The sequence below is a fragment of the Cebus imitator genome, unplaced genomic scaffold (assembly GCF_001604975.1).
Source record: "Cebus imitator isolate Cc_AM_T3 unplaced genomic scaffold, Cebus_imitator-1.0 Scaffold87, whole genome shotgun sequence".
Taxonomy (NCBI): Eukaryota; Metazoa; Chordata; class Mammalia; order Primates; family Cebidae; genus Cebus; species Cebus imitator.
Genome location: NW_016107402.1, coordinates 2,600,929 through 2,618,070, shown reverse-complemented (window position 1 = coordinate 2,618,070; position 17,142 = coordinate 2,600,929). Strand labels below are relative to the sequence as shown.

General features: G+C 39.3%; 1 protein-coding gene across 1 annotated transcript in view; it reads right to left on the bottom strand.

The window, feature by feature from the left end:
* CLIC4 (chloride intracellular channel 4) overlaps window positions 1-17,142 on the bottom strand; it is a 91,404-nt gene that overhangs the window by 14,496 nt on the left and 59,766 nt on the right. Inside the window, exons 4-5 of the mRNA XM_017534592.2 lie at window positions 12,339-12,464; window positions 1,208-1,314 (exon numbers count right to left, since the gene is read on the bottom strand). Coding sequence (XP_017390081.1) covers window positions 1,208-1,314; window positions 12,339-12,464 — 233 coding nt within the window. The remainder of the gene's footprint in view (window positions 1-1,207; window positions 1,315-12,338; window positions 12,465-17,142) is intronic.

Here is a 17,142-nt window from a genome sequence, read left to right as displayed (position 1 = left end):
GGAATATATTATTAATAGATATAAGCCAGACCTGAGCACTAATATTTTTCCCTTTTTTCCGTTCACTGTAGAAAAACATTCCATGCAGTATCATTCCAAAAATCAAGAGCAAATAGACACTGGAATTCAATACTATATTATAAAATGCTGCAATTTAGAAATTTTGTAATAAGAAATAGCCTGAGCAGCTTGGGAATTTGTCTACTGAAATAACATAAGAAAATTAGCAAGTATTTCACTTTTTAAAAATATATTTATTCTTGTTTAACCAGGACTGGTATTTTCCCCTTTGGTATTCTTGTTCATTTGCTGACATAAACTTCTTCTCAAAAGAACCCCACCCAAGCTACCAAACTATCTGAAACTATCATATTTTAGGAGCCAGCATTTTTGGTTATTGGGTTACTTTCAAATAAACACTAAGGTGTGCTACACAGTTTTCCCCAGAGAGAACTATATTTAACACCCTGAAGAGAAGAGAAAGGGAAATTACTGAATGCTATAGTTAAGACAAGGTTCATTAAATGGAATCTCTTCCAAAGAGACCTCCCTACACTATACATCCATTTGGTAAATAAAATAATAAAAATAGTGTCCTTTAATAAATAAGATAAAATTGCAACTGTACTACCTAAATAATTCTCACCATGAAAACATGACTTGAAAATGAAATTCCAGTTTGAAGACACAGAGAAATCTGGAAAGCTGGTATGTCTAATTACCCTCTTAAAGCAACTCCAAAATTTGCTCTTTAAGGATAATTAGTGAAAAACAAAACAAAACAAAATCCCTCACTTGACTTTAGGCTGCAGGCACTCAACAATAAAGATTTAGTTATAGTTTACATTAAGCTCAACCAATCTATTCTAAAACACCACCACCAGTACCACACAACCCACTGTTTCTGATGCGCCATTCTTTCCCTAGCTCCCTTCACAGTAACTTCTCAAAATAATATGAAATCAACTTCATTCAAGAAGCATTTTATCGCACACTTACTACATACTGTGCTACTAGCTAGAAACATAGAAAAACAGCAACATAGGGACTTATTCCAGTTTATCACCAAATTTCTGATCAACTCTGAAAGACAGTTTTTATTACTTATAGGAATGCCTGGACTCTAAAGTATTCATTTATAATCACTGTCATAATAACAGCTTGTTGTTTGGGGGGTTTTTCTGCATTGGTAATTCAATTTTTTTACCTTCATTAGCCTCTGGCCTTGAATTCTTGATATACGCAGAGAATTTGGCAAAGATGTCCATTCCAGCAGTATTTGATTCTGGGTGTTTTGGTGAAAGCTTTAAGTACCTAAATAGAAAACGTGATATGAATTATAGATCCTTCCAAGATACATTAGCATAAGTTCTCTCAAACCACTGTGCTAGCAGTTACTAGACATCTTTAATAGTTATTACATTAAGAAATAGCATCATTTGTTTTCTATGATTTTTTTTTAAATGTTTTTTTCCTTACGAGACGAAACTCTGCACTGTGTTTTTGTTCACACAGTAATCTTCTTGGCAACCACATGGCATCTGCATGCCACCTCCATCTGATAAATTAGAATTTGGGGAAACAGTTGACATGTTCAGAGATTAGTGCCAGGCCAACGGGAGTCTTAGAATGAGACTGCTAGAGCAGTGCTGTCCAAGAGAACTTTCTGTGATGATGGAAATGTTCTATATCTTAATTGACCAATACAGTAGCTACTAGTGCCATATACCTATTTGAATATGAATTTAAATCAAAATTAAATAAAATTAAAAATTCACTTCGTCAGTTGCACTAGTCACATTTCAAGTGCTCAGTAGTCACCAGACAGCATAGCTCTCACGCCTTCTCAAACAGCGGACAACGAGATCCTCAGTATGCCCTACACTAAACCAGCCAGAGAACTCAATGGCAGGAAAAGCACGTAGGTTGGTCAAACATCATGATCATCCATGGCAGGTTAAGGACATAATAGTAGAAGGCAGATCAATCGCTTGAAACCTACACCTGGGATTTGCCAAAACCTCCCTTATATTAAACATTCCCTAGAATATTTATGAGGGTAGTACTGAACAACAACAAAAAAAAAGATGTCAGCAGCACGCTGACAACTGCTCTATTGTGTTGTCACATTTTTCCACTTTTAGAACAGATGTAATACATCAGCTTTTTAAAACACACAAAAATGCGTATTTCACATATTTAGCTTTAAAACACATACACTCTGTGTATATTTTTTCTTCAAATTGAAAAATATGTGAAAAAGCTCAATTATTCATCCTCTCTTTAGCAGGATTCATTCATGTTAGCCTCAGGAGTCAGGGCTAGAGGAATTCAGATTCTTAGTCCCATTTTAGGGAAGATTAATCAGCTTGAAGGTCCTGCAAAATGTCACTAGAAAATGGACTTGGGAGCAGTAAGACTTCAGAAAAAAATCTTACAGTGTACTAGTTATTTCAATTCATTCATGCATTTAAAGACACTGCCTTACCAGTTTTCTTTAAATTAAAAATAAACGGAAGTAGTTTTCGAAATTTAGTTCAGTTGCAAGTTGTGTTTCAGTTTTTATATTCATACTTCTTCTGTTTACTATTTTGAATTCAGGAAGAGATATGTCTTCTAAATATTGAGCAGAGTACTATATGGGTAAGGTAGATGTAAACTATCTATTGAACACTTACATGCTCAAGACATCTTTCTTTTTAAAAGGTCTACCTAGTCTCTAGATAGCTCTCATTTTTTAAGATTAAAGATTGATCTTATAAACACATAAACACAATTATTTACATAAAGAGTTTTTCTGTAAAAAATTATAGTGAGTTTCACCTGAATTTAGATATCTATACCTATCTAGATGTATATTAACTGCACATTCCCAAATATAGGGCCCTTTACCCTCTCTACTTTTTTTGTTTCTGCCTGAGCTGAAAGAGTTAATCACAGGTCCACCATCCCTGGATTTCCCTTGACTATATAAACAAGCCTCCAGTTTAAATGTTTGCATAGCTTGTAATACAGGACCATCACTGACTCAAACAAAAAATAGTGCAATGAACATAAGTGCCTTTTCAATACATCTATGTCTTCCTGTAGCCAAGTTTCCCAAAATCTCCTTTTCTCTAACTACTATTTAGCTGTACCTAGTTGTACTAATGAAGTAAGCCTCGTAATTCTCAAAATTTACAGGAAGGCAGGCTTGAATTACAGATCATTTACATATTCATCATTCATTTATACAGTTTAATTCTTATAATATACCCTGTTGTCCCTCTGAGATGAATTACTAATTTTGTACGTGTACGTGTATGTGTGTGTGAGAGGGAGAGACAGAGAAAGACAGACAGACAGAGAGACAGGGTCTCCCTCTGTCACCCAGGGTGGAGTGCAGTGGCAGGATCTTGGCTCACTGCAGCAAACTCCAGGCTCAAGCAATCCTCCCACCTTAGCCTCCTGAGTAGCTGGGACTACAGGCGTGTGCCACCATACTTGGTTAGCTTTTTGTATTTTTGGTAGAGATAGGGTTTCACCATGTTAACTCAGCTAGTGCTGAACTCCTGGGCTCAAGTGATCCTCCTGCCTCAGCCTCCCAAGTGCTGGGATTACAGACGTGAGCCACTGCATCCGGCCTGTACTATTAATTTAATGCACAGAATAGTATAGCTATAAGCAAATGTTCATCTCAGATCTCCATTTTACCTAAAAGGAAATTATGTTCCAGAAAGTTTACACACTTGGCCCCCAAATCACTCGACTGTAATTAAAAGTATTAACAAACTAGGCTGGAGCAGTGGCTCACACCTCTAATCCCAGCACTTTGGGAGGCCGAGGCCAGTGGATCATTCAGGGTCAGGAGTTCAAGACCAGCCTGGCCAACATGGCGAAACCCTGTCTCTACTAAAAATACAAAAATTAGCCGGGCATGGTGGTGGGCACCTGTAATCCCAGCTACTCAGGAGTCTGAAGCAGGAGAATTGCTTGAGACCAGGAAGCAGAGGTTGCAGTGAGCAGAGATTGTGCCACTGCACTCGCCTGGGCGACAGAGTGAGACTCCATCTCAAAAAAAAAAAAGTATTGACAAACTAAAACTGAAATCTCCTGTTCTCAGGTCCAGTGTTTTTGTTTCTATTACAATTCAGATTTTCTCTAAAAGATAAATCAAATTCTAAACCAGTAGGTTCAAAATCAACTTTTATGCATCTTCCCCAAATATTACATTTTAATTTATACATTATTATTAGCTTTAGCAAATAACTTAATCAATCAATGGTTTTCAATTATTGTGAGAACTCATTTTAACATTTAACAAAAGGGAGGAAAATAATTAATAAATGACTTAAGTGTCAGTGACAGAACAGACATGAGCACCCAGGGTATTTAGACTTTCAGATTAATCCTTAATTCTGCTTATATCACAGACTCTTAACGGTAGACTAGCTAAGAATGTTTCTATGCTTTTAGGAAAGATCTCAGACTTCTTGCCTTTCTAGTGTTAATATAAAAATGAAGGCTGATTAGCCTTGCAAATTCCTTTACTGTATGTCTCATTTTTTAAAAAGTGTAATAACATTTTTACTGCATGCCCCTCCAAATTTATCTACCTCCCTTCTATTTTATCCTTTTATTAGTAAGTTAGCCAAGTATCCAGGCTGTTTCAGTTAAACATCCAAGTTTCAAAGTTTTTTAGCAAAGTGGTTTCTTTAGATTCAAACAAGAGGAACTAAAAAGTATACACAAAAATACTTTCCCCAGAGAAGAGAAAGTTCACTTTAAAACCTACAGTGTCACACACCAGTAAAAGTTATTTGATTTGAGCTTTTCATTAGTCTCTCAATGTTAAGCAACTCTAGAGTAGACAATTGCCTGTATTTATATTTGTCATGATTAAATCAGGAAGTGTTCACAAAAAGCCACTCTGTTCTCAGTATCATCAAATGCCAAAAACATGTTATTAGAAATGCTAGATTCCAGTCAACCAGCCTGCACAATTCTTCTCCCTTTTCTCCTCAACCTATTTAGAAACAAAAGATCCTACAAGCAGAGCCTGAAGAGGACTAGCAATAAAGACCTGAGGCCTCCTTGTTCTGGAAGGAAAAGGCAGTGAGACAGAATCATTCCTGGGTGCCCTGGAACAATATAACACAATAGAGGGGGAAGAAAATAAATGCAGGTTGTAATCCTAAAAACACTTCCTCCTCCCACTCTTCACCTAGAAACAATTCTGCATGATGGAAATTATGCTAATTAATTAGCATTTCACATCCTGGGTCCACAGAGCCCACTAAGAAGAAGGCATTCCCACTTCAAACATACTGTTTCAATGCATACAGATAAATAAAAATTCATCAGAAGAGTTCAGAATCATCTATTTTTTCAAAGAATTCACTGAATTAAGGGTGGGTGTGGTGACTCATGCCTGTAATCCCAGAACTTTGGGAGGCTGATGTGGGGGCATCACTTGAGGTCAAGAGTTCCAAACTGGCATGGCCAACATGGTCCAAACCAGCATGGCCAACATGGTGAAACCCCATCTCTACTAAAAATACAAAAATTAGCCAGGCATGGTAGTGCATGCCTGTAATCCCAGCTACTTGGGAGGCTGAGGGAGGAGAATAGTTTCAACCCAGGAGGCGGAAGTTGCAGTGAGCCAAGATGGCATCACTGCACTCTAGCCTGGGTGACAGAGCAACACTGTCTCAAAAAAAGAAAAAGAATTCACTGAATTAAGTTTGATAACCACCTTTGGTCTAATTTGCTCATGGCAGTCAAGTAAACTATCTTTGATTTCCCTCCTACCTTTCCTCTAAACTTGAGCAAGCTTTCAATTTTCTACTCATTAAAGCACAATCCCAATTAATGACTTAACATTTTCCCTCTTTTACAAAAGCCAAACCCAATAAAATGAGAAGTAGAAAGCAGAGAGCAGATGAAACGCAGATTTTTAAAGTCACATTGATATGGCTTCAAAAGTATCCCTGCTCTGCCACCAATAACTATGAAACCTTGGACAAATTATTTGGATTACATCTTCAGTTTCTTCACAAAGCCTTTGTGAGGATTAACAGAGATAATCCACAAAATAACCCACAAAGCATAATGCATGGCACATAATTAGCACTTGAGTGTAATTAATAAGAGCAGACGGATAAGCAGCATCAAAAACAATCCCTGGCCAGTCATGGTGGCTCACGCCTATAATCCTAGCACTTTGGGAGGCTGATGCGGGCAGATGGCTTGAGCCTAGGAGTTTGAGACCAGCCTAGGCAATATAGCAAGACCCCATCTCTAGAAAAATTTTTAAAAACTTGGCTGGGCATGGTGGTGTACACCCGTACTCCCAGCTCAAGGGAATTGTTTGAGCCCAGCAGGTCAAGGCTGCAGTGAGCCATGATCGTACCACTGCACCCTAGCCTGGGCAACAGAGCAAGACCATGTCTCAAAACAAACAAAAAAAAAACTAAAAAGGGATCTAGGAGTGGGGCATAGTGCTGCACCACCTATTTGGAAGGCTGAGGCAGGAAGATCATCCTAGGCAGGAGCCTAGGAGTTCAAGGCTGCAATGAACCAAGACTGTACCACTGCACTCTAGCCTGGGCAATAATGCAAGACACTGTCTATAAAAAAAAAAAAAAAAAAAAGTTAGGCCGAGCACAGTGGCTCACACCTGTAACCCCAACACTTTGGGAGGCTGAAGTGGGTGGATCACGAGGTCAGGAGATTGAGACCATCCTGGCCAACATGGTGAAATACCATGTCTACTAAAATACAAAAAATTAGCCGGGCATGGTGGTGAGTGCCTGTAGTCCCAGCTACTGAGGAGGCTGAGGCAGGGGAATCGCCAGGAGGCAGAGGTTGCAGTGAGCCGAGATCACACCATTGCACTCCAGCCTGGCCGACAGAGCAAGACTCTGTCTCAAAAAAAAAAAAAAAAAAAAATTATAGCCAGGCACGGTGGCTCACACCTGTAAACCCAGCACTCTGGAGTCCAAGGCGGGTGGATTACCTGGGATCAGGAGTTCAAGACCAGCTGGCCAACATGGTGAAATCCCGTCTCTACTAAAAATACAAAAAATTAGCCGGGTATGGTGGTAGATGCCTATAATTCCAGCTACTTGGGAGGCTGAGGCAGGAGAATCTCCTGAACCTGGAAGGTGGAGGTTGTGATGAGCCGGGATCATGCCATTGCACTCTAGCCTGGGAAACAGGAGTGAAACCCCATCCTAAAAAAAAAAAAAAGTTATTTCCAGCAAGTTGAATGCATGTTCATAATAGTACCCTACTGAGAGATAAAAAGCTTCAATTTATATTCACAAATACCCTCACTTTGATTTATTGCAATTCTAATTATATGCATGGCCTGAAAGAAAAATCAAGATATAGTTTTCTTAATGTTGGTTTAGAGATACTTTACTAGGGATAAAAGGAAGGTTAGGTCTCCTGGGAAGGTAGAGATAAAAAGAAATTCCAGGCTCTTAGAAGAACAGGAAGGATAACAGAGGATAGGCTTTCAGAATTTTAGCATAAAAAAGAATTAAGAAAATAAAATCTTAGGCTTAGCACAACATCACTAACCAGAGAGCAATTCTGCTCACAACAGATGAGAAGCTGGTTATAGACAGAGGCATTGTTGCTCATCAGCCTCCTGCCTGCCATCCCAACCATGCACATCACAGTCCAGCCAACTGGCCCAAGTTTCCCGCAAATATACATATATTAATTATGTGAATCATAATTAATAATATATATTATTACATAATATTTGTGTATAGCATAAATATAAACATTTATGCTATATATTTAAAATGACTCTTCTACACTGGAATACTTGTCATTCCTTTGTTCAACTGCTGAACATTTTTTTTTTTTTTTTTTTTTTTGAGACAGAGTCTTGCTCTGTCGCCCAGGCTAGAGTGCAGTGGTGCAGTCTCGGCTCACTACAACCAATGCCTCCAGGGTTCAAGCAATTCTCCTGCCTCAGCCTCCTGAGTAGCTGGAATTACAGGTGCCTGTCACTGCGTCTGGCTAATTTTTATATTTTTAGTAGAGACAGGGTCTCACCATCTTGGCCAGGCTGGTCTCAAACTCTTGTGATCCATACCCGCCTTGTGATCCACACCCGCCTCAGCCTCCCAAAGTGCTGGGATTACAGGTGTGAGCCACAGTGCCCGGCCCACTTTTTTTTAATTAACAGAGTTTGAAGTTCAAGTGTTGTCTCTTCTCTAAAGCCTTTCCTGATTCCATTCACCTTCTCATCACACCACCATAACCACCTCTCCACTCATACTTGACTGTACTTTTGGAGGGCAAGAACTGTGTCTTACTCACTAACATATCCACAATGCTTTGTAGTCCATTAACCCTTTGCAGAATGAATAAACCAATGAATAAATAAATGGATGAATACTGAGTAACTGAGCCAGGCAAGTGGCTCACACCTGTAATCCCAGCACTTTGGGAGGTCGAGATAGGCAGATCCCTTGAGGTCAGTATTTCAAGACCAGCCTGGCCAACACGGTGGAACCATTTGGAACCCCATTTCCACTAAAAATACAAAAATTAGCAGATGCCTATAATCCCAGCTACTTGGGAGGCTGTCACGAGAATTGCTTGAACCTGGGAGGCAGAGGTTGTAGTGAGCCAAGATGGTGCCACTGTACTCCAGCCTAGGTGACAGAGTGAGGCTCTCTTAAAAAAAAAAAAAAATTGAGTAACTTCAGGCATACACCTTGTCCTACTGTGCTTTGCTTTACTGAGCTTTGCTTCATTTTTGCAGATATTACATTTTTTACAAATTGAAGGTTTATGGCAATCCTGCGTCAAGCAAGATGGCACCATTTTTTCCAGCAGGATGTGCTCACTTGACGTCTCTGTCACATTCTGGGCATTTTTCACAATATTTCAAAATTTCTCATTATTATTAAATCTGTTATGATGATCTGTGATCAGTGATCATTGATGTTACTCTTGTAACTGTTTTGGGGGCACCACAAACCACATCCATGTAAAACAGCAAACTTAACTGATTAATATTGTATGTATTCTGACTGCTCCAGTGATTTGCTGTTCTCCCGTCTCTTTCCCTCTCCTCAGGCCTCCCTGCTCCCTGAGACAAAATAATATTAAAATTAGGCCAGCTGATGACCCTACAATGGCCTCTCAGTGTTCAGATGAAAGGAAGAGTTACATATCTCTCACTTTAAATCAAAAGCTAGAAATGATTATGCTTAGTCAGGAAGGTGTGTCGAAAGCTGAGACAGACCAAAAGCTGAGATAGGCTAAAAGCTATATTTCTTGCACCAAACAATCAACTTGCATACATAGAAGAAAAGTTCTTAAAGGAAATTAAAGGTGCTATTCCAGTGAACACACAAATGATAGAAAAAATAGCTTTATTGCTGGTAGGAAGAAAGTTTGTGTGGTCCAGACAAACAATCAAACCACCCACAGCATTTCCTTAAGCCAAAGTCTAATCCAGAGCAAGGTCCTAACTCGCTTCAGTTCTATGAAGGCAGAGAAAGGTGACAAAGCTACAGAAGAAAAGTTTGAAGCTAGTAGAGGTTGGTTCGTGAGGTTTAAGGAAAGAGGCCATCTTTGTAACATAAAAGCATAAAAGTACAACATGAAGCAGCAAATGCTTATGCAGAAGCTGCAGCAAGTTATCTATAAGATCTCGCTCATCTATCTAGATCTTCCTTCATCACCTTCCTCAGATGATCTATCTAGAAAATGTGATCCACCTTCATCATTGATCCTCTAGGTAGATCACTGATGAAGGTGGCTCCACTAGACAGATTTTTAATGCAGACTAAACCTGCTACTGAAAGAAGATGTCATCTATCATTTTCTTAGCTACAGGGGAAAAGTTAATGCCTAGTTTCAGATCTTCAAAGGACAGGCTGACTCTTGTTGGAGTCTAATGCAGCTGTTGACATTAGGTTGAAACCCATGTCCATCTTCCATTCCAAAATTTGCAGAAAGCATAAGAATTATACTGAATCAGCTGGTCACGGTGGCTCACGCCTGTAATCCCAGCACTTTGGTAGGCTGAAACCGGTGGATCACTTGAGGTCAGGAGTTTGAGACCACCCTGGCGACCACGGCAAAACCCTGTCTCTACTAAAAATACAAAAATTAGCCAGGTGCAGTGGTGCATACTAGTCCCAGCTACTCAGGAGGTTGAGGGAGAAGAATGGCTTGAACCTGGGAGGCAGAGGTTGCAGTGAGCCGAGATCGCACCACTGCCCTCCAGCTAGGGCAACGGAGTGAGACTCCATTTCAGAAAAAAAAAAAAGACTGAATCTACTCTGCAAATGCTCTATATATGGAACAATAAAGCCGGGATAATGGCACATCCATCTGTTCACAGTATGCTTTACTAAATATTTTAAGCCCACTGTTGAGGCCCACTGTCCAGGAAAAAGATTCCTTTCAAAATATTACCACTCATTGACAATGCATCTAATCACCCAAGAACTCTGATAGAGATCTACAAGGAGATCATGGTTGTTTTCATGCCTGCTAACACAACATCCATTCTGCAGTCCGCAAGTTAAAGAGTAATTTTGACTTTCAAGTCTTATTATTTAATAAACACATTTCATAAGGTCATAGAAAGTGATTCCTCTGACGGATCTGGGCAAAGCAAACTGAAAACCTGGAAAGGATTTACCATTCTAGGTGGTAGATCTAAGAACATTCATGATTCATGAGAGGAGGTCAAAATTTAACAGGAGTTTGCAAGAAGTGGATTCTAACCCTCATGGATGACGTTCATAGGTTCAAGACATCAGTGGAGGGAGGAACTACATATGTGTTGAAAATAGCAAGAGAACTAAAATTAGAAGTGGAGCTTGAAGATGTAATCAAATTGTTCTACTTTCATAATAAAATTTGAATGGATGAGGAGTTGCTTCTTATGAATGAGCAAAGAAAATGGTTTCTTGAGATAGAATCTAAACTTAGTGAAGATGCTAAGAACATTGATAAATGTCAACAAGGAATTTAGAATATGACATCAACTTAGTTGTTAAAATAGCAGAAGAGTTTCAGAAGATTGACTCTAATTTTGAAAAAGGTTCTATTGTGAGTAAAATGTTATCAAACGGGCCTATGACCTCTTGAAATTATCCCTCAGGCAAAGAATATTTATTTTAAAAATTTTAAATGCTATCAAACAGTACTGCATGTTACAGAGAAATCTTTCATGAAAGGAAGAGTCCATCAATGCAGAAAAATTCATTGTTATTTCAAGAAATTGCCACAGCCATCTCAACCAGCAACCACCATCCTGATCAGTCAATAGCCAGCAACATCAAGGCAAGACCCTCCGTTGGCAAAAAGATTGACTTGCTAAAGCCTTAGATAACCATTAGCATTTTTTAAGCAATAAAGTATTTTAAAATTAAGGTATGTATAATTTTTTCAGACATAATGCCATTATTGCACACTTAAAACACTATGATATACTACTGCAAAGATAACTTTTACATGCACTGGGAAACCAAAAATATCATGTGACTCATTTTATTGCAACATTCATTTTATCATGGTAGTCTGGAACCTAACCCACAATATCTTCAGGGTATGCCTATAATTATTTGAGAACCCTCTATCTCAATAATCCCAATAATCCTGGAAAATATATCTAGACATGGAGGGTAAGAGTCAAGTTAACCAGTAATAAAGGTTTGGGTCAGTAGAAACAAAACTTGTCAATTTTCAGTATAATGAAACTAGAAAAGCCTAAAAGAAACCAATGCTTTGAATCTATGCCAAGATTACAGTATGATGCAAAGCTGCATATTTGTAATTTATGTAACTATCATTATAGTATAGGCAGGACCTAGAGATCTGGAACACCTCAAAGAATAAGTAAATAAAAACTCTGAATCCTAGGGAAACTGTCTGATTATAGCTTTAGAAAGTTACCTTTAATATGAACTGAAATCAAATCTCATAGCAGTCTGTGCTACACTCTTGCTAAAACATTCTTACTGGGTTCAGTTGGAATGTGTCTTTCCCCAACCCTTCTCCTCTTTAAACTTCTCTCAGTTTGAGACCTACAGCCCACAAATAACCAGTCTTTCCTGACCTATCACACACATCCCAAATCTGTTTCTACCATGTACTCTACAGCTTAGACAAATCCCCACCTTTCTTTTCTTAGTATGGCTTATTGGCCTAGCTGGAAGCCAATTCTTATATCTGTGTAGCATTAATTATAAGAAACATAAAAATAGTCCTAGTCATTCCAAATTAATGCTGTGAGAAAGGTCTCTACAGACAAAAAACACAAGCTTCAAAAAAGTGACAATATTTTCATACATATTTTCTTTGATACTCACTTGGGAGGGCATAAGACTTCTTCAAGAAATTCCTCAATCTTATTTACATCCGTTTTGACTTCACTGTTGAACGTTATAAATGGTGGGTGGGTCCCAGGAGCCAAGTTCTGCAGGTCTGCAGGCTTCCTGTTGGGCAAAATATTGGTCAAAATCAGATCATTTTTTGCACTAAAACAGCAATAATTCTTTAAATTCTCAAAGTGGGCCGGGCACGTTGGCTTGCGTCTGTAATTACAGCACTTTGGGAGGCCAAGGTGGGAGACTGCTTGAGGCCAGGGGTTTGAGACCAGCCAGGGCAACATGGTGAGATCCTGTCTCTACAAAATATAAAAAATTAGACAGGCATGGTGCTGTGTGCCTATAGTCCCAGCTACCAGGGAGGCTGAGGTGGGAGGATCACTTGAGCCTGGGAAGTTGAAACTGTAGTAAGCCATGATCACACCACTACACTCCAGCCTGGGCAACAGAGAAACCCTGTCTCAAAAAGAAAACAAATAAATTGTCCGGGCGCAGTGGCTCATGTCCGTAAACCCAGCCATTTGGGAGGCCAACGCAGGGGGATCACCTGATGTCAGGAGTTCGAGACCAGCCTGGCCAGCATGGTGAAACCCCATCTCTACTAAAAATACAAAAAATTAGCCGGGCATGGTGGCATGTGCCTGTAGTCCCAGCTACTTAGGTGGCTAAGGCAGGAGAATCACTTGAACCTGGAAAGCAGAGATTGCGGTGAGCTGAGAACCTGCCACTGCACTCCAGCCTCGGTGACAGAGCGAGACCCTGCCTAAAAAAAAAAAAAGAAAAGACTTGGCATGGTGGCTCATGCCAGTAATCCCAGCACTTTGGGAGGCCAAGGTGGGCAGATCACGAGGTCGGGAGTTCGAGATCATCCTGGCCAACATGGCAAAACCCTGTCTCTACTAAAAATACAAAAATTAACTGGGCATAGTGGCATGAGCCTATAATCCCAGCTACTCGTGAGGCTAAGGTAGGAGAATCGCTTGAACCCGGGAGGTGGAGATTGCAGTGAGTCGAAATCGTGCCATTGCATTCCAGCCTGAGTGAGAGAGCAAGATTCTGTCTCAAAAAAAAAAAAAGATAAGAAAAGAAAAATTATCAAAGTGGTTCTAATCAAGCCTCTTGGGCAGGCTGGGTACAGTGGCTCATAACTGTAACCTTAGCACTTTGAGAGGCCAAGGCAGGAGGATTGAGTCCAGGAGTTGGAGTAAGACCAGCCTGGGCAACATAGTGAGACCCCATCTCTATAAAAAAATTTTTTTTAATTAGCTGGGTGTGGTGGCATGTGCCTGTAGTCCCAGCTACTTGGGAGGCTGAGGTGGGAGGATTGGTTGAGCCCAGGAGGTTGAGGCTGCAGTGGTAAAAATTGCTTGGATATTGATTTAAACAAACCAACCAAAGATAAAAAGATATTTCAGAGATAACCAGGGAAATCTCAAATTGTATACTAGGAACTGCAGGAGAGAACAAAATGTCTACCCTGTTTGAAGACATACACTGAAGTAAGTAGGGGTGAAATGACATGGTGTCTAGCATTTACTTTAAAACATTTCAGCAAAGAAAATAAAAAAGGGACAAAGCAAATGTGGCAAAATCTTGATAAATGAATCAACGTGGTAAAACCCTGTCTCTACTAAAAATACAAAAATTAGCTGGGCATCGTGGTGCACACCTCTAGTCCCAGCTACTCGGGAGGCTGAGGCAGGAGAATTGCTTGAACCTGGAAGGTGGAGGTTGCAGTGAGCCGAGATTTTACCACTGCACTCTAGCCTGGGCAACAAAGCGAGAATCTCTCTCAAAAAAAAAAAACAACAATAGAATGCTCTTTAATCTTATCATATATAAATTGTGGTTACGTGGAAAACAATTTTCTCACTCCAAAGTCATAAACATATCCATTACCATTTTTTTTTTGAGGCAGAGTCTCACTCTGTCACCCAGGCTAGAGTGCAATGGTGCGATCTTGGCTCACTGCAACCTCTGCCTCCCAGGTTCAAGCGATTCTACTGAGTAGCTGGGATTACAGGTGCCTGCCACCATGCCTGGCTAATTTTTGTATTTTTAGTACAGGGTTTCACCATGTTAGTCAGGCTGGTCTCGAACTCCAGACCTCAGGTGATCCGCCCGCCTCAGCCTCCCAAAGTGCTGGGATTACATGGGTGAGCCACCATGCCTGCCTCCATTAACATTTTTCTAACTAACAGTCAATTAAATGCCTAAGTGTAAGGTAATAAGTGTGTTTTCACAAGTAGTTTTTCTTTTTTTTTTTTTTTGAGACGGAGTTTCGCTCTTGTTACCCAGGCTGGAGTGCAATGGCGCGATCTCGGCTCACCGCAACCTCCGCCTCCTGGGTTCAGGCAATTCTCCTGCCTCAGCCTCCTGAGTAGCTGGGATTACAGGCACGTGCCACCATGCCCAGCTAATTTTTTGTATTTTTAGTAGAGACGGGGTTTCACTATGTTGACCAGGATGGTCTCGATCTCTTGACCTCGTGATCCACCCGCCTCGGCCTCCCAAAGTGCTGGGATTACAGGCTTGAGCCACCGCACCCGGCCACAAGTAGTTTTTCAAAGAACCGGGTAGATTAAAGAAAGGAGAAGGAGGTCTCCATGCTTTAAAAACAAAACAAAACAAAACAAAAAAACCCACATGGGTAGGTGGGGTAGGGCATATAGGACAAAATAAATGATACCCATTACGTCTATAATTAATTATGAAAGTTTTTAAGCTATCTAAACAAAAAGATTCTTAATGTTTAAAATTTTTATTCAATCTTTTTTAGAGACAGGGGTCTCTCTCTCTCTCTCTCTCTCTCTCTCTCTCTCGCTATGTTGCCCAGGCTGTCTTCAAACTCCTGGGTTCAAGGGATACTCAGCTGTGAGTAGCTGGGAATAGAGAGCATGCCACTGCCCCTGGCTTCCAAATAAGAATATGTATTAGGGGAGGGAGAAAGCTAGCCTATCAGAGAAAAAAAGAACCAAGGCTGACTAAAAAGGGCTGGCTTGAAGTCCCAAATGGAAAAGCTCTGCCATTTACCAGCTATATGACTAAGTAAATTACAACCTCTTTGAGTCTGGATTTCCTCTTTATAAGACCTGCTTTGTCTGTAAAGATTAAATCAAATAAGGCATGTGAAAGTCCACTAAAAGCATGCAAATGAAACTCATTACCACTTTTAGTATCACATTAACAGCATTATGCAGGAAATAAGATTGGCAGTTTTAACTTTAATAGAACTGACGGTTCATAAATGGTTACCTAGAATTAACTGATTGGTCATAAAATCTGATTAATTTAGAGTCATATATACAACAAAGGAAAGTTTTAAAGGGCATATGATTACCCATTTTCCATTAATATTTGTGATTAGTGAATAGCCTATCTTGTTTTGGTTGAAAAGCTATATATATATTTTTTTAAATAAAAAAAGCAATAAAACTATTTTCCAGGATTAACCATTGAGATGACAGACAACTATAGCAGGTCCCGATTCCAAGTGAAGGATTTGAGAAGAAACTTTAGTGCCTCCAAATGTATTAGCAGACTTCAAATAAATAGACAAGTTCTAGACAGTAATCTGATTCACTCACAAGCTATGTATCAACCAAACAGAATCTAAGATTCTTCAACTTGCAGTCCCCACCTGGCATTCTCAGGCCTCAGGTGTTCTGTTTGACCCACAAAGGCTCATTTTACAGATGTTTCACAGAAACTTAACACTGTAAGAATTGCAGTTTGAGATAAATGAAACTGAGGCAATAGGAAACGGTGAAAAATTTCAAGACATTTTTGGTTTACTTCAAAAAAGGCCTTCAGTAAATACTCAACAATTGATTAAAACTCATTCAAATGTTTCCCTTTCATGAGATCAAGAGCAAAGTGCACAGAATTCATGCCTTGCAATAGGGCGCAAATATTCTTCAGTGTTTTGGGTTTATTATTTTTAGCCTCACATATCATGGTAGTCTTTCAGACGAAATAAATTATTCTGTTGTTCCCCATTGTCATTATAGGTGAAGAAAAATAAAAACAGAAAGGGAAAGAAAGGAATGAAAAGGAGAACTCCTATAGGAGCTAACATTTTAAGAGTTAAATGGCTTAATTTCTATTAAAATGTAGTTCAGTGCACTTGCAACAATTGGAGGAAGTTGGGCTGGTGGCTCAGTTCCAGTTGCTTGGTATAAAATGAGTGCAGCATAGCTCTAAGACACTGGAGCTGGCTCTTGAAGACGACCTATCTGTAACAAGTTGACTTGCCAACTGAAGAAAAAAGTACTAGGTATATAGGCCTTATCTTTTAAATTGAGCTCCTTTTTTCTCCAGAAAGAGAACAACGACAACAACAATAAAAAAAATCGAGTTTCCTTTTTGAAGGTGCTGATTTTCAAGGCATAAAATTAATTCACATCAAGAGACTACTAGACACTATAAAAACATACAACAAAAACAACAACAAAAAACCCCACAAAAGTTAACACCATAGAATCAGAATTATTTGTCTTAAAACACTTTACTACTATTAATTATTCTTTACTAGAGTTGATATATTTTGGCTTGACTGATAGTCAAGTCACTAACTGAACGAATTAATCATGGACTCAACAAAACACACACACCAAGACTCCTTGTCACTATGAATTTGTCTTTGTCCCAGTTCAACCAGTTAAAAGAATTTTACACGCAACAAGATCATCTTGATATAAAATAAAGAATTTTATTGATATGAATTAAATATTGTTAATCTGTCTACTTTTAATGTTAATTTTAAAGTCAATCTGTGGAGAAATAC